The sequence below is a fragment of the Cynoglossus semilaevis genome, chromosome 11 (assembly GCF_000523025.1).
Source record: "Cynoglossus semilaevis isolate Cse_v1.0 chromosome 11, Cse_v1.0, whole genome shotgun sequence".
NCBI lineage: Eukaryota > Metazoa > Chordata > Actinopteri > Pleuronectiformes > Cynoglossidae > Cynoglossus > Cynoglossus semilaevis.
In genome coordinates, this window is record NC_024317.1 from 15,952,320 (window position 1) to 15,970,307 (window position 17,988).

The 17,988-nt window shown below is 41.2% G+C and overlaps 1 protein-coding gene and 1 long non-coding RNA gene across 2 annotated transcripts in view; one reads left to right on the plus strand and one right to left on the minus strand.

Moving 5' to 3' along the window:
- Positions 1-8,765, plus strand: part of LOC103386584 (plexin-A2) — a 50,142-nt gene extending 41,377 nt beyond the window's left edge. Inside the window, 11 exon segments of the mRNA XM_025060019.1 lie at positions 1-156; positions 987-1,053; positions 1,427-1,573; positions 2,759-2,918; positions 3,641-3,744; positions 4,399-4,495; positions 4,696-4,895; positions 5,005-5,174; positions 5,688-5,900; positions 7,286-7,436; positions 8,048-8,765. The exon segment at positions 1-156 is cut by the window's left edge and continues 31 nt beyond it. Coding sequence (XP_024915787.1) covers positions 1-156; positions 987-1,053; positions 1,427-1,573; positions 2,759-2,918; positions 3,641-3,744; positions 4,399-4,495; positions 4,696-4,895; positions 5,005-5,174; positions 5,688-5,900; positions 7,286-7,436; positions 8,048-8,143 — 1,561 coding nt within the window. The 3' untranslated portion in view covers positions 8,144-8,765.
- LOC103386583 (uncharacterized) overlaps positions 1-17,988 on the minus strand; it is a 106,918-nt gene that overhangs the window by 70,361 nt on the left and 18,569 nt on the right. Inside the window, exon 3 of the long non-coding RNA XR_522326.3 lies at positions 4,382-4,502. This is a non-coding gene — a long non-coding RNA (uncharacterized LOC103386583). The remainder of the gene's footprint in view (positions 1-4,381; positions 4,503-17,988) is intronic.

Here is a 17,988-nt window from a genome sequence, read left to right on the forward strand (position 1 = left end):
TTTCTCCATGCGTGACCGGGGATATGTCGCCTCGCTCATACTGACGGCTCTGCAGGGCCGACTGGAGTACGCCACCGACATCCTCAAACACCTGCTCTCGGATCTCATAGAACGCAACCTGGAGAGCAAGAACCACCCCAAACTGCTGCTGCGCAGGTAAACCAAGGAAGTAGAATTGAAATTTAATCATTTTTGCATTTTTTTAGAAGTTGTCCAAACATTGTGGTTAAATTCTGCATTATAAATTCTAATGCTAATCCTAATTCTAATCTTATTCTATATGGAAACCTTAAACCTTAAAACCAGCCCGACCATTGCTGATCAGCAGACCGTATCTTTGTCATGGATGACTCCTGGGTGTCACTTCTCATGGATGAGTGAGAAAGGCAGTGGCACACAAAATGCCCACCTGCTCAGCTAGGTTTCTTTGCAGCGGTGTGTAAAAAAAACAAACCCTGGGGCTTGAGCAGAAGACAGGAGCAGTAAAAGTGAAAGAGAGTGTGAGAGACTAACGGGAGGAAACGAAACCTAATGGGGAAGAGTAAATCCAGCGGTGGCACAGTCGTTGTCAGTCTGACGTTTGGCTGTGCCACTCATGAAACATTCAGCTGTAGATCACGTTTCTTTGCCCGTCACCTCTCACCACCTCCTTTACCTCCACCTCTGGTTATTTGCTGACTGTTTTCCCACTCAGTGCAGAGACAGATCCACTGAATGTTTCATGAGGAGGGGTCTGCTTCCGTTAACACAGAACTGTTTATCTAAAAATCAGGGTTTCATTCAAAGATGCTTTTGCACTGCTGCGCTCCGGAGTCTTGTACGCGTTACATGTATTACTTTCCAGTAAAATATTCACATCATGTTTTCTGCTTCCTTTGATATTAAGCTTTTCCGTCTTATTAATTATAAAAGAATAATCAGAGCGGTCCAGCGCGCCATGGAACACGTGCTAACAAATGGCTGTGTCCCTGCCTTTTGTCTTGCAGGACAGAGTCTGTAGCAGAGAAGATGCTGACAAATTGGTTTGCCTTCCTGCTCCACAAATTTCTCAAGGTAAAACGCAGACTCCCTCACACCTTATCTCCACAAGTGTCAGCATGAAATATAATGACTGTGGCTAAAATGGATAGTGCAGATTTTAGAATTGACTGCTGCGAATGTTTTTGTTTCCGGGTGCGATCGTAACTTTCTAATATTGACATGTTGTCTAGACGTTTGGAAAGAAAAATGCCGTCTGTGGGGTCACATATTTATCAGGTTTGGGGATTTGAAAAAGAAGAGCCAGCTCCATTTTATTGAGACTGATGTGTCACAGCCTGTTTCCTGAGACCTGTCATCTGGCTTGATTAATACAGATCTTCCTTCCCTCTTCCTGTCCTCCTCTCCCACCTTTCACTCTAATACCTGCCGTCCATTCCAACCGTAGGAGTGTGCTGGCGAGCCACTCTTCATGCTCTTCTGTGCCATTAAACAGCAAATGGAAAAGGGACCAATAGATGCCATTACTGGAGAAGCACGTTATTCCCTGAGCGAGGACAAGCTCATACGGCAGCAGATAGAGTACAAGATGCTGGTGAGTTGTAAAAAGTGGTCATTTAGTTCACTACACATTTGGGCCAAGTGGTTGCAGGATTAAGTCTGTGGTTGAAGGATTGCCAGTCGTGGCAGGTCTCTGTGTGTGCAGCGAGCACTGAAAGACTTTTGCAGATGGGTTCAATGCATGAAACAAAAATGTTGTGACAGATAAAGTATCCTCTCCTTTTTCTACAAGTCTTTTCTGTAGGTCTTTAACTACCAGTCAAGGTTTCACCTTATGGCAGGTTGTAGTGAGTTCAGAGTATTTAGGGAAACAAATATAGTCATGTAAACACCACACCTCTGAGGGTCGTACAGTTCATTCATCATCCGCTGAGTCATCCTTTTTAGGTTGGCAGCAGTCATGAGGCCAGGACCACATGTAATCAAACAACCATTCACACCCACACATTCACGTTTATGGTCAATTAAGCATGTCACATTATTACATTGTGCTTGTTTGTGGAAAAGGACATTCAACACACTGTATAGAACTGTATGAGAGGACCAACAAGCTGTTTCACTAAGACTGCACCATCAAAGGACGGATGGACGGATGGATAAATAATTTGCACCAATACACTTATTGTGACCTTTGACCTTTAAAGGCCCAGTGTGTTGGGTTTACCATCTAGTGTTGAACAGCATCTAGAACAACATATGGCCACCAGTCAATATGTAAAGAGAACATATTTCTTAGGTCTTGGTGATCTAACGTTGCACCAACAATTCTTCCAATGTAAAAAACGGCTCATTCTAGAACAACTAAATTAAATCTAAAATAATTTCACCCTAAATGTAACTCAATTAGTCTTGACAACGAGGAAACGGTAAGGCTAACAGTAACAGGAACATAAAGGAGTCTCCTGGGGATGCACAGGAATAACTTCCTCCTGAGATTTCGGCTCCAGAGCAGAGACTGTCATCGGCGGGATGACACCTTTCTGATCACAAAGTCTGAGAGTCTGAGGGCCTGTGTCTCATTACTTCTTAAATACCCCAGTGCACCTGCCACCGCTGCACTGCCGCATCCCCGGGATGTGAAATTGCATTTCTGGACAGGCTCGTCTGCAGCAGGACAGTTTGGTGTGGAGGAGGTAATGAATGGATTTCTTCTCCAGCAACTAACAGCCTTCTTTCTCTCCGTCTCTTCTGCTGACCCCCCCACTCTACCACTACCAAGACGCTGAGCTGTGTGAACCCAGACAATGAGAACAGCCCAGAAATCCCTGTCAAGGTGCTCAACTGTGACACCATAACGCAGGTGAAGGAGAAGATCTTGGATGTGGTGTACAAGAACATGCCATACTCGCAGAGACCTCGAGCTGCAGACATGGATCTAGGTGAGAGCTCATGTCACAAAATCATACTCTGCAAAAACACATGTTCAGTTCTCCGTGTCTTTAACAGAACACAGTCAAATGTTAGTGTAAGTTCAGTTTGGAGCTGGTATCTTCACTCGCAGAAGTTACAACAGAGCTGTGTGACAGGGAGATTCGACCTCAGTTTGTGGAAAACAATGTCCTCTCTGTGTGTTTACAGCCAAAACACACACTTCATGACTGACATTAAACCTCACTGACACTGCATCTACACTTCAGCTTACGCCCACAGTGTGTCATCCAGTAGTGAGCGGCAGGGCACAAATCCAGCTGACATGCACCTTGAAAAAAAAAAAGAAGCTAACATACTGTCTGAAGAGCAGCAGATACTGCATGGAGTTTGAAGTTTTATACCTGAGGGCCCTGAAAGGTTATGGATTTGGAGAGGATCAGTTTGTCTGTAGCTTTGGGCACCTGGTTTTATTCCTTTGAAGAAACCCTCATCCGTGGGTTGTTCAAAGAATCACTTTAATTGTCAAGCACAAATTCACAGGAGGTTGTCTTGACATTTTGGCTGCGTCTTTTGACACGACTAACGGTTCAGAGGAGCCCACCTGCAGCACAACGGCACTGTTCGAGATTGGCCGCGGTCGACAGGAAATGTAACTGTCAGACTCTTGACATACAAACGGTCACACAGAGCTCAGTGTCACACAGTCACCACTGATGTCATTTTCCTACAGAGTGGCGACAGGGCAGAACGGCTCGTGTAGTCCTGCAGGACGAGGACATCACTACCAAGATTGAGAGCGACTGGAAGAGACTCAACACACTCATGCACTACCAGGTCTGGTCTCATCACAACTGATGAGAAACACTTTATCTGTACTACTTGTGTACAAATGTATATATGTGTGCACACTGGTACTTGGAGAACATACAAATAATCTATTTTATTATAATGAAATAATAAACAGCAACACATTGATATTTGTACCTTAGCCCTGGTGTCTGCTTCAATGTACGGCCTTGTCAGTGATGACTGTCTCTACAGTGAACAGTTCTATAAGACTGAGCCATAAATTATGAAAGTAACTGAATTAGTTAGATTTTAACATAGAATCAGCGTTGGTATTAGAGAAGAGAAACAGCCTCTTGACAGACGCCAGATAGTCATAAAATGTCCTGAGAAATTCTTCAAACCATAACAAAATCTAGTGATTTAGTCTTAATTCAAACTTAATCTAATTCTAACTTTATCTAAGCACAGAGTAAAGTTTTTTACTTATTCAAGTACAACACTTGATACTTTTGTTTGTGTGAGGTTGTTGTTTCCATCTGGCTGATGATGATTGATGATTCAGTTTGTGACTCATCTTCATTTGCCAACACTTCCAGTCATTATCTTTTCCCAGAAAAGTTGATTTTCAGCCATGAAGTTTTAACCCACTGAGTTATATCCCAAAATAAAAGGCAGCTCTTACCTGTGTGTGTCTCCCAGGTGTCGGAGCGCTGTGTGGTGGCTCTGGTGCCCAAACAGATGTCCTCGTTCTACATCCCCTCTTCTGCCAGCTTCCCACGCAGTATCAGCAGATACGGTCAGTGCTGTGCAACAAATACACTATTCTTTAGTATCTCTAAAATTTCATGTTCATATCACACATTCATGAGGAATTAAACATTGAGTGATACGATTTTGAAGGAAATCAAGTGTTATAGTACACGGGGGAAGGAAAAACAGGACATGGTAAGATTTACAAAAGGTTTTTTCATTTAAATTTAAATTTTGGCCATCTAGGTGTGGACGTATCCTTACGCTCGACTCCTACTAGCCCCGACAGTCCACACTCTCGTGTGCCCATGTTGACCCCTGACCTGGAGAGTGGTGTCAAGGTTTGGCACTTGGTCAAGAACCACGACCACGGAGACCAGAAAGAGGGGGAACGAGGAAGTAAAATGGTGTCAGAGATCTACCTGACCAGGCTGCTGGCAACAAAGGTAAAAAATATTCCATACTTGACGTGTGTGCTACATTATACTTTTCTTTGTCTGAGAACCAGAGAGCCTCATCTTGAGGTGTTTTTTTTTTCTATTTATTTTCTTTCAGGGCACACTGCAGAAGTTTGTGGATGACTTGTTTGAGACCCTGTTCAGCACAGTGTGTCGCGGCACCGCTCTGCCTCTGGCCATCAAATACATGTTTGACTTTCTGGATGAGCAGGCTGACAGACACGGCATCCATGACACGGATGTTCGCCACACGTGGAAGAGCAACTGGTGAGGCAGATTTCCAGGTTACAGGATAAATAGAGCGACTGCACGGACCTCAGCAGAAACCCAATTCCACCGGTCTCCTTAATACCAAAAACAGTCACTGCTCTGACCTCAGTTTTAAACATTTACATATTTTACTACATAAAAAGAAACAGTATCCTTGAAGTGTGAACTGTATGATGGAAACGATTGGTACTTGTTCTTAGTTGACTGGAATAAATTATACTTCACCACAAATTAATCGTTTCTAAATGAAATGTGCTTTGATTTAAAAAAAACTAAGGATTTTGTATGACTGGATTCTTTACACACCTGTTTAACTGTTCTGATTGGCTGGTTTGACTTTAAATTGTTAAGAGCTACCTCTTAGCTTCATGAAACCAGTGCCAACAGTTGAGCAGTGGGAGAGAAACAGCTGCTGTTAAAACAACAGATTCTGGACCAAAACACTGACTGTCAAATTTGATTAACACATCCCCTTTAATTCAGTGCTATCTCTCTCTGTTTTCTCGTTAGCCTCCCGCTGCGATTTTGGGTGAATGTGATCAAGAATCCTCAGTTTGTGTTTGACATTCACAAGAGCAGCATCACCGACGCCTGTCTGTCAGTGGTGGCCCAAACCTTCATGGACTCCTGTTCCACGTCAGAGCACCGTCTGGGGAAAGACTCACCTTCCACCAAACTGCTCTATGCCAAGGATATACCTCATTACAAGAGCTGGGTAGAAAGGTGTGTAGACGTGGATCTGTGTTTGTTTGTAGAGCCAAGAACTTGTTAGTTTATTCGTCTATTTTGTTTTTTAATGACTGTGGTTCATGAGTGGTACAACATGAGTTCATTTGAATAAACAGAGTAAACATTGTGGAGAAAACAAGACACCAGGCTTTTCGACACCTTAGCAGCTTTTTGATCGTAGCGTTGTTGTTGATGTTTCTTTAATCATTAGCTCTAAATATACTTTTGTTGTACTCTACATCAGCGATTAAGAAAAACAACACCTGATCTGTAATTAAACTAATTTATTTATTTACCAATTTACTAAACTTACTAATTTAATTATTTAAAGATGACATAAATATTACAAATATTCATTAAAAAAATAAAAAATAAAAAACAGAGTGGAATAAATAAAAGAAGAGCTCAGAAACTTGTCAACAGACAGATCACTCCACCCACACAGTTATATATTTAAAGGCTGATAAGTATTCACAACTATAATACAGCCTGAACTCACTGTACTTGGAAACATCAACCAAAATATAAATTGTAACAGTAATTCAAAATGTAAACACTGCATGTAGACATATATATAGATATATATATATATATATATATATATATACATATATACATATATATGTACACTTGGTTACTAATCCAAATATCTGTCTTACTTTGAATACCATTAAAGTTAGTACATGAGTTTGCCTATAGAAAAAAAAGGGGGTCATAGCTTTAGGGCAGGGTTTCAGACTCGACAATTTACAAATCCACCACAGGGTCATATATATATTCAGACAACCGTTCACACTTACATTCACACCTATAGTCTGTTTAGTGTGAACAGTGAAAGCAGACCGTCATGTCCTATTTACACTGTGACAAATACATTTTTAATTGTTATTAATGAATGCTTTTTTAACCTTGTATTTGTAATTCAACTTTAGTCCAAATTACCAAGTAAATTTAAAAAAGTTAGGAAGTTTTTCTACTTCGTAATATTTTAAGATTTTTTTCGCACGTCTCAAATTGAAGCATCAGTATTTTACAAATGTCCGTGTATTTCAGTCCTCTGTGATTTTGTTCACCTGAGACGAGAACGATGAAGTACTTACTGCAAGTATCCAATCAGATATCCATTAGTAATACTGAGTTTACATGACTGCAGACAAATGAAAGTCTCCTTATTTGTATGTAAAGTTAACAGTAGTGAACAAACAGTACTTATATGTACACTGGTCTCTTCCACTGCTCAACTGTAATAACTGATGTGTCAGTGAACATTTCTCCACCTCCAGTTTCTTGACACGATATTTGATATTTTTCCATATCAGAAGACCAACCGTGTCACTAACACATTGTGTGTTTATGTGTGTGTGTGTACATATTTCCAGATACTACGCCGACATCAACCGCCTGCCTGCCATCAGTGATCAGGATATGAATGCATATCTGGCTGAACAGGCCCGTCTTCACTCCAGTGAGTTCAATGTGCTCAGTGCCCTCCACGAGATCTACGCCTACGTCAGCAAGTACAGCCAAGAGGTGAGTCAGGAGCATTGCATCATGGGAATGTGCTGTAGAGTGGTAGTCTAGTGCTTTCTGTATTTTTTTACTGTCAATGTTCTTAATTCTTCATCTTATTAGACGACTGCTCACAATAGAAACAAGTCAGGTTTTCAGTTTGGCTAATTCTAGTGCTTTAGGTTAGCAGCTCAAAAGTATAAAGTTATTCATTCACAGTATGGGGTAATTATATCAACTATTTGCACTGCCCCCAGGTGGCCAAAACATCAACAAACATCAAATTTAATGAATATTTTAAATGCTGATTTCCGCTTGTCATTCATGTGAACAGTTACAAAACAGTATGTCGATGGGTTGGTTTTTTTTTTTTTTTTTTTGCCTGATTTATTTAATTTTTATTAAATTATTGCCCTTTTCTGCAAACTGATTTGGAGACATAAGATCTCCAGCTGAGAGATCTTATGTCTCTAGAAGAGAAGAGAGATTCACATGACAACAAGCACCAGAAGCATTGTGTTTGATCTATAATCTATACATGTCTGTGGTTAGTGTGGTTGATCAATAATGTCTTCTCCATGTCCCTCTGCCTCTGCGTGTGTGTCTGTGTGTGCGTGTTTGTGTGTATTTAGATCATCGAGGCACTGGAGCAAGATGAACAAGCCCGGAAGCAAAAGTTGGCATATAAAGTGGAGCAGATCATCTCAGCCATGTCTTCTGAGAGCTGAGACACACACACCCACACACACAAATAAAAACCCTTTTACCAACTCGTGCAAAGCCCCTCCTGCACACACCATCACTTATGGACAGATGTACTTGTGAACTCATCATGGACCTGCTGCATAACCAAACAAAGAAAGACGTACCAACAAACCCTAGATGACAGCAAACAGCAGATTCTGCCAAAGCAGAATTTTTTGCGTCATCGGCAAACGTCCAGCTCTGGAGACACCGAGACATAACAACAAAGGATCTGGGCCACCGTCCTCTCTGAATTTGCTGCGGGTTCTTTTCTTCTGGGTAATGGTTTGGCTTTTGTAGTTATTGCTTATACAAAATATGAAAAAAGCACTTAATAAAAAGACTTAACTTGAAAATTGACTGCAGGAGCTGAACAAAGGCTGGAGCGCTTCTGTTAAGAGGACACAAATATGTGGAAATAGGACAGAGGGCCGTTTTGAGTCAAAGATGAAGCGGACTTATTTAAACTACATATCACATGCTCAGAGCGACGTCGTCATCTGGAGCCACTGGGAGATGTATTTTATTATGTTAATGTGATGTCTTTTTTATATTGCCTTCCAAACCTTTAAAAGAGATTGCTAAAGAAGTGAGCATGTTTTTTTCTTTTACTTGAAAATCACTGCTTTAAATGATTTGTTCGTTTGAAGTCAGGGTCTGTGAGTCTGTGTGACGCAACAACAACAACAACCACAGGTAAAGCTTTGAAAAATTGCAGCTAATATATAAAATGCATTCCCTTTCATCCATCAAACCAAACCCGCACACTGTATGTCATAGAGCTCAACAAAGAAAAGGATGGAGCCTTCATGCTGCAGGTTATTGTGGCAAAAGAAAGCTCTAGAACATACTGTAAGTCAACGGAGCTTTTCCAAAGTCGTCTGGAAACTCACAATCATAAAAGGCTGTGATTATTTCATTCTTATGTACAGTTTACGCTGTACATCAAGGATGGTGCTTACTTCTGGATCTCATTTCTCAAACCACGCAGAGACGCAGTACTACTCTAGGCCCATAGGGTACGTGTTTCAAACGATAAACATAGGCTATTTCTTATATGCTTTACGTTGAATCATTATAAAAACAAATGTTATCTGTGAAACCAGCTGTGTTTTCCACGTGTTCACGCCGCAACAATAGCCTGTAACCAAAAAAAACTTCCATCCATTTCCTATATAGAGTTCATGATTCAACTCAATGTTAAAAAGGAAAGAAAAAAATCCAATCCATTAACTAATTATTCCTAAATTAACAAAAAGGTCATATTAATGATCAAAATGATTATTAACTAAGGTGCCGTGGAACGACAGCCAATAACATGACGTAAACATAGGTCCTGTATGTAAATATATTTCTGCGCCCAGCATTTTGTGCCAAACATCCTATTTTCATTCATGGTAAAGAATCCTCTGAAGACGTCATTAACATGTAGATCCCATTCAGGGACAAAGAGAGATCAACTGTAATTAATTACCCACAGATAAACGGAGGTCAAAGTGATCTGCGTCAGAAAGCATGATTAATGAAGCTCTTAGCCCGACTGAGGATCAGATTAGCCTAACCAGCAGCGTCACCTCCCGCCTCCTGGTCCTCAACATTTCTCTTTGTTTACGTTGAACACCATACTTGAAATGCACCAAGTGTACGGGGTGTTTTAAGGAGGCCCACTGCTCCTGAGGGGTAATCTGCTCAGATTAGGCTTGAGAAGCGCTTTGATGCCTTATTGATTTTTTTTATTCCTTCCTCTTTGACTCCACTTTAATCCTAACCTGGAAATGAAATATTAAAAACAAAGCCTGGTGATGGTGCAGATGCGATAATGTCAAACTGAACGTCCGTTTAGTTTTATTGTGTTTCTTAGCTTTACATCCCTACTTTGTCACGTTTGGAATTATTATTTATTTTTACATTCAGGTGTCAGTGTCTGCTGTTACGTGCCAAATTTTAAACTCTGCCTGAGGATTCACACGCTTTCAGGGTTTGAGTTTCAACTGAAATCATTAAAAGACATTTATCTTTTTTATGCTTGAGCCCATTTTCTTTTTTTCCCCACAAAGAAGTCACTGTGACTGTCTGTGAAATTCAGTCTGAAAAGTGTGCACATTTCCCACCGTGTCAGTATCAGTGGGATGGATTATAATCCCACAGGACCTCGATCCATGTCAGTGTCTGAGAAGCAGTCAAATGTTAATAACTGTGGGAGCGGACCACCAACCAAACTCATCCGTTACACGTGGTGTTTTGTTTCTTCTAATTTATAAATGTGTTGTGCAATAAACTGTCGGACATTTTAAGTGTAATGTTTTTTAAACATATATATAAATATATATATATATATATATATATAGTGTGTAAATACTGTACATAAAAACAAGTACTATTTTGCCAGCAAAAACTTCACTTTGTACTGTTGTTATACATTAAAGTTACCAGCTGATGAAAAAGATTTCTGTCTAATTTATTTTTCTTATACATTTTATTCAGGGAACAAATAATCACTAAATAAATTACTTGATAAAGTAATTTATATAAATGATTTAAAAAAAAATATTTTGACCATGATGACCAACATTAGAATATAGCAGCAGAGGCCTTCCCTATTAGCTACCACCACACAGGAGAGATGTTTATAAAGATGTTTATGTTTAAATGTTGTATTAATTGGTATGGTATGTTTCAGGTTTATTCAGTTGAAAATGTAAATGTGAAAATATTAATTTTCTGGTGGTACGCGTACCATAGTTTGAGAACCACTGGTATAGTTGACTGAACCGAGCCTAACAGACATAAACCCTGCTTTCTATTCTGCAGAGAACAATGCAAATGCAATTAGAGGTGAGGTTATTTTCAATCCCATCTACAAATAACTGGATAATCTATTGTAATTATATTAGTGGAACCACTGCCATGGCAATTCCATTGATGAACGTTTCATGGAAAGGCACTAAAAGCAGGATGAAGTCAGACATGAATCCCAGGGGAACATCCATTACTGCAATTTTTGCCGTCAGGATCTAAGGCAATTTTGTGACCTTGCACACACACAGACAAAAAAAATCATTCTATGCCTGTCGTGGACTCTGAAGGGGGAGAGGGAGTCAGGGAGGGATTGGGTTTAGAGTAAAAACACAAAACAAAACCAACCCATTTATCTGGTTTGGCTACTAGGTGGACACAGACAAGTATCCTTTTATGCTCAGATATCAAAGGTAAATGGAAAAATTGGATCGGAGACCATCTGGAGTCAAACCCCCAACACTTTTGTTCTGCTTTGACCACTGAACACAGCCGCATCATAGAATAATTCAAAATCATTTAATTAAATGTACATGCCACAGCTGTCCTCCATATGACAATATTCAATAATATTAAATATTTTGGAATAAAAGTTCATGTAAATGTGTTCACAGCCGTGATAATCTACTGGTGGTCCGTAGGCCGAGTCTGGCCACTGAACCGTCCAATCTGGCCGGCAAATAGATTCAAAGATTATTGTGTGGTCCCCACTTTTGAAGCAACTGAAAAAAATCAATAACTGAGACTAAAGTAACGTTCAATAACCCAGACTGACAATGTATGACTGTATTGAAAAAAAAAAAAGATTTTTATATTATTTTCTTTGTGTCCAGCGCTCAAGGTGTCTGTCCAGAAAAAAATCTGGCCCTCTGACAAATCCAGTTGGTTGGTTGACCCCTGATTTATAGTAAACAGAGTGTGTTTTCCGGTCTTTTCTTGGACGACTCAGCTAAAGGATCTGAGGATGGATGGTTGATGCACAGCAGCAGAGCACCACTTCCTGCTCCTTATTTTCCAGCCTGTGTAATGAATAGACTCTCAGTGAGAAGACCAGAGCCCTCCGCCATACAATACTGTGACAGTATTTGAAATGGCATGTGAGCAGCACACAGGGCGTTCCAAGGCCCCTGCCATAAGGAGCAAGAATATATTATTCATGTTTACCCCTCAGGGCTGTGGGCTCGGGGAGCAGAGGAGGAGGAGGAGGAGGAGGAGGAGGAGGAGGCAGAAGGCAGTAGGGCTATGTGAACATCCTTCCAATCCACACCTGTCAGATCCAGGTGTGGATTTCAGTGCATCCAAGGGTCCTGTGTACACCTGTCAGGCTCTAACCCCCTCAGCTTTCCTCCATTCTCTCTTTGCCTGTCAGAGTGATACGCTCAGCAGCAAGTAATTCCCTCTAAAACACACATATCCATACACACACAGACACACACGCTCTTCTTCTCTGAGCTGAGAAAGCCGCGGGATCTCTTCTTGATAGACTCAGACGTTTGATAGCAGCAGACAGGTTTATGGATCTACACCAATTAAAGGTCCATTATTCTTCTGCCTGTCCCTGACAGATGTCAGAAATGTTGTTTTTTTAGCTTTGACCCATTATTGAGGCAACAACATGAGCAGTGGAATAAAGCAAGTGCCTTGTTCATCACTGAGAAATCACTGGAACAAGACAACAGTTTCTCTGCTGACCAGACGCTGAAACACTAAGTTTACTGTATGGTATAAAAATATTATTTAAAAAAAAATATGTGTAGCTGCAACTGTGAGAAGAGCTAAATTGATGAGGTTTTGACCAAAGCTGTGCATTAATGTCCATTTTTTAATGTAATTTTAAGGGAAAAGGGAAAATTAAATTTGTACGACATACGACATAAAAGTCTCACATGGCCAAACAAATACCTGTGTCTATAATAATAGATAAAAAATATTACATTACAAATTCAATAAATGAAACATTTACACTGTTCTACAAACACAACTTCAACTACACTCAACAAAACTGTCCTCACCACAGTCCTGCCAGTCATAGGACTTGAACCAACAACCCTCTGATCACATTTTGTTACTCTTTGTTTACTCCTGGTTTTCACAGGCTATGCTCAGCAATCACATGAAAAACCAGTGCCAACACTGGTGTCAGTATCAGTGTGTCGTCTTTATTTTGAGAATCATCAGAAATGAACACGTAAACCAATGGTTCAGTCAGAGAAGTTCAAGTTCTGCGGCTAAGTGACGCTGTTGTGAAGGGTTTCATGATAATTGCACACAGTAAACAGGACAGTAAACCTTTTTATTTTATTTTATTTAACGCTACAGATGGTTGTCCTTATGGATTGCGGTTTCTTTGAGCTGGAAGAAAATCCAGCAACCGCTGTCTGTGAGCACAGATAGAAATGTGTCATAAAATGTTTTTCTGTCTATGACACACACACACACACCCAACCTTGCACAATGACACACTAAAATTTTGGATGATCAGCTTTCTGCTGCTTTAATTTCTCTGCATGGTCAAAGAGCAAATAATAAAACAGACACTGATAGGTTCGATTGTGCCAAAGACAAAGAATAGCTGTGCCTCAAGGATACAGCCATCCTACAGAACTATAGACACCAAAACGATGAAAATCCAAAAATTCATGTATGGAACTAACACAACTAAGAATTCACCAGATGAGCTCGTTCATGCCGTTTTCTGTCATCATGCCCCCTCCTCAGCCCCCGGGAAAGACAAGGTCACTGGTGAGCTTTTCACTGAAAACACTAGTGAACTGTTCACTAATTACAAACTGCAGTCACGGCCTTTACTGACATAACTGTTCACTAATTACAAACTGCAGTCATTAAATTCATGCAGGCGGAAAATTCCAGTTCAGGTCCGAAATTTATTGGATCAAGCAATAAACGGCACGTCCTATAAGAGCTACTGAGGCAACTAATATCCAGTTAGTGTTTGAAGTTGGAAAAACACCAGACCTTTGGTGCCATCTCGTGGTCGAAAATTTTAGCACGTGCATTTGTGAGTTACCTTACACGCAACCGGATAGTCAATCTCAATTGTTTGAGTAGAAAAACGGTTTTATAGGAGTTGTAGTGTTTTGAATTACAGGAGGGGCTGGGGACAGATTTATCACTGACTGTTTTTATTGTTCTCAACATCTCAACAATTTAAAATCAACCTGGGGTTGGGGTCTACACTTCATCTTGTACCACTGTCTTTTGTCAGGGAGAAATGTGAGTCAATCCCAGCAGTCTCCAGGAGAGGACAGGGTTATGTTATTCACAGTTCTCCAACATCAGGGTGAGACAGACATTTACACACTGTATTCACACCTACAGTTAATTCAGAGTGAGAAATGAACAGCTATCCTGCATGTTTTAGAGTGTAGTAGAAAACTGGAATACAGATTTCATACAGAAAGACCACCAATTACCACAGGAAATCGAACCAGCGATCTACTTGCTGTCAGGCAGAATACCAATCACTACACCACAGTTAAGCCTTTAGCACCTCAGTTCTGTTATTTAGTCAGACAGAACACAAGATGGTTTTTGAACGAGCATTTGAATCTTTGGGGCATGGAGGAAGCATGCATTTTGGGTTAAGAGTAAAAAAAACGTTTGCAGGGAAGAATATTGAGTAATGTGTATGTAGTCCATGTTAAATGATATTAACAACTGATAACTAAAAAAAAAGAGAGAGCGCTGCTGGGGCGGTGGGAAAAGAAGAAACCAGTGAGTGTGTAACATCTGCAGGACTGTGCAGCAGCCGTCGAGGTCACCTTAAACATCAACACTCCATGTGCACATGCTGTTTTAGGAGGAGTGACCTCATCACTTCAGCGCTACACTCTTTTATTGCCCCCCCCCCCCCCCCCCTTTTTTTTTACCTTCCCGCCGAAAGTCACAGACTGAGCAGCACAGACAGGCTCACACAGGGGTAACGGTCAACATTTGCTGCTGTTTGAAATTAAATCCCCTCCCACTCCCTTCACCCCTGTCCTGCTCCCCAAATTCTCCCCCCACACCTACCTTCCTGTCCCCTCCCCTCAGGCCCTCCTGCCCCAGTCAAATCATTTTGAGACACGTTCCCTCCAACACTGGCATCCGTGAACTTTGTGGGATTTACGATACCCATTTCCAGGGCTCCGTAAATTGGAGGCCACAATGAGTATGTGTTTCTGAGTGTGTTTGCACGTGTGTGCTAATAAGAAGTAGCCAACATTTGATTTAGAACTGCTGTTCAACAGTGGCACCAATAACGGCCCCTCTGTCGATTTAACACTGAGAATTGATTGGCGTTTTTTTTTTTTTGTTTTTGCAACTCATGCAAAGAAGGAGTGAAAAAAATCTCTCCTGACAAAAGGACTACACATTAGGAGAGACCCTGCTTTACTGCATCCTGTTCACGTCTCTTCCTGCTGCTGCTACTTTACAACTGAAACGGGGTTCTCAAGCTAAATCAATGCTGCTAACGGCGGTGGAAGAGCGATAACTCTTCGAAGATTTGCTTTTCAGCAGAGCCGTAGAAGACAAACCCTTTAAATAATGCAGGGCGACCTTCAGAACGGTACAAATTGCTCCAGGAAGAGATGAGGTTAAAGATGAGCAAGACTCTGGTCAGACTCCAGAATCTGACCAGAATCTCATCTGTCACATATTTTGTCAATAAACTGTAATTTCTCTAAAGCTCTACTCACAGCAGTCCCAGCATTCACTCAAACCTGGTATCAAACAGGGATTTACTAACTAGACTGAAGGAGTGCATTCACTCCGAGTTCAAACGACTCTTCAATGTACGCGCTTTTTTCCCCAGACTCCATCCTTCAACACTTTAAGTAAACTTTAAACAAGGGCTGTCAAATGATTAAGATTTGAACCTTATTAATCAAAGCGCAACTGTGGATTAATCAATTCATCGTATAGAGCTAATACGCTGTATAATTTATGTGCAAACCAGCAGTCCACAGAGCAGCTACTGCATTGTCAAGCTGCCACAGCAGATGTACACGACAGTTCAATTCTATAAACAAGTAACGCAGCTGAAGCATCGAGGGCCGGCACTAAATCAAATCAGAGACTCTAGTGGTGGAATTGTTTTGCAGATTTTCTCTTTTTAGAGTAATGCAATTTTGTTGCTGAGTTTTCTAGGTTGGGTTGTTGCCCTGTGGCACAGACGAGCATTTTTATCATATACTTGAAATATGTAGCCACGCTTGCAGTCAAATAGGACTCTAAAAATTGTGTCTGATTAATCACAGAGCAGCTGTGTTATTGTAATCTATAAAAATAAATCATGATTCACTGGGACAAATCAACATTTTGTCTGCATGTTGCTGGAACACCAGAAGTTGAAGCCCTCACTCAGACACACTGGGGAGACAAGATCATATTTTGAGCTTAAGAACAATTTCTCACAATGTGTGTAAATAACCACATGTTTATTGACTGTGTTAGAGCAACGACAAGTGAAGTTGTGGAAAGTTACTGCCGTGTCATTCTGCATATTTGTTAAAAATGTGACCCCTACTTCCATGACATGCATAAACCTGTAGTTAACATTAAACTAGAAGAGAATGTGAAACAGAAAACAGAAAACAAAAGTAGATTGTTGGATGAGGTGCAGAGCTTTTTAACGACACCTGACAGCAAGCTGTGATTAATGGAGACTCAGCACTAGCACAAATACCTAACTGGCCAACAGTCTAATGAATGTCCTAGTGGACCATCGTGGGCGCTGTGCTGCAGCTGTGCCCACTGTAACAGACACAGAGCTGCTTTTCTCCCCCTCTCTGCTCTTCAGCAAAGCTCATCTGGAGTCACAGTGAGGGGCCAATTGCCCATCTCAACACCCACTGTTTGACTTCAGTGTTTGATAGGGGTCTGTGCAAGGGAGGGTGGAGGGGCAGCGGTGAGGAAATGGAGTGGAGGGGGGGAAGGATGGGGCCATAACAGGGACAGGGGTATAACGGGGTACAAGAAGTGGCATCAAATTACAAGAATGTTTTTTTTTTTCCTCCTTGTACCATTTAGCTGCAGCTCGCTTTACTTGACTTGCTGTTGCTGCTACTTTTCTTTCCTTTGTCTGAGAGGGTGGGGCTTTTTTTATTTTATAACAAGTCATTTAGCATACCTTCTCCAGTGGTTCCAGATGTGTGATTTACACTGAGCATGAGAACTACTAGCAGAAAGAGAGCTGACAAACGTTAGGCAAGAGGATGCTCAAGTTGCAGGGGACTGAAGGGGGGGGGGGGGGGGGGGGTAGGAGGTCTGCATGTGTGAAAAGTTTCCTGAGGATCCTGTGGTGTCTCCACTGGTTGTTGATTGATGGTCATGCTGAGTAAGGAGGGAGAGGGGTTGCTGTTCCACTGAAAATGGATTAATACTATTAACATAAGAGTAGAGAGAACCTTTGTTTTGACCATAACTATTCAGCCCTCTAGTCTATCTCTTTAAGCCCATTAAAGCCCAGAGTGTCAGGGGCTATTGTCAGAGATCACCTTTCATTGTGGGGTGGATTACTGACCCTATCCACACTGGCCTACAGTTCAAGCAGACACTGGATATACAAGGAATGAGCCTTTATAACACATGCATTTTCAGTGATTTTCAAACCCAGAACACACACACACACACAGAGTGCAGAACACATCTAACATTTGATTATGGCATTTGATATCTGTGTTGATTCTGAAATGCTGCAGGTATTTAAAGAATGCTGCATTAACTTTTCTTATTTAAAACATACTTTACACCCCAACAAGCCTCCGCTCTCCTCCTTCCCTCCCGTTTCTTTTTGCAGATACTGTAGGTGGGGGCACAGGAGGAAGGGTAAAAGTAACCATTGCAAGACATGGGTGTAGGGCTGGGCCTTAGTAAAGAGAAGAAGGCCGAGGGTAGGGGTGAGTGTTGGGGTGGGTGGTGGGGGGAGATGGGGGGGTGCTATATAAAAACTGACAGAACACAAGCAGTGCTTTATCCACCCTGTCCTGCTCGGTGTAAGAGGAAACCCCAAACTGCTCAGGCTCCAGCC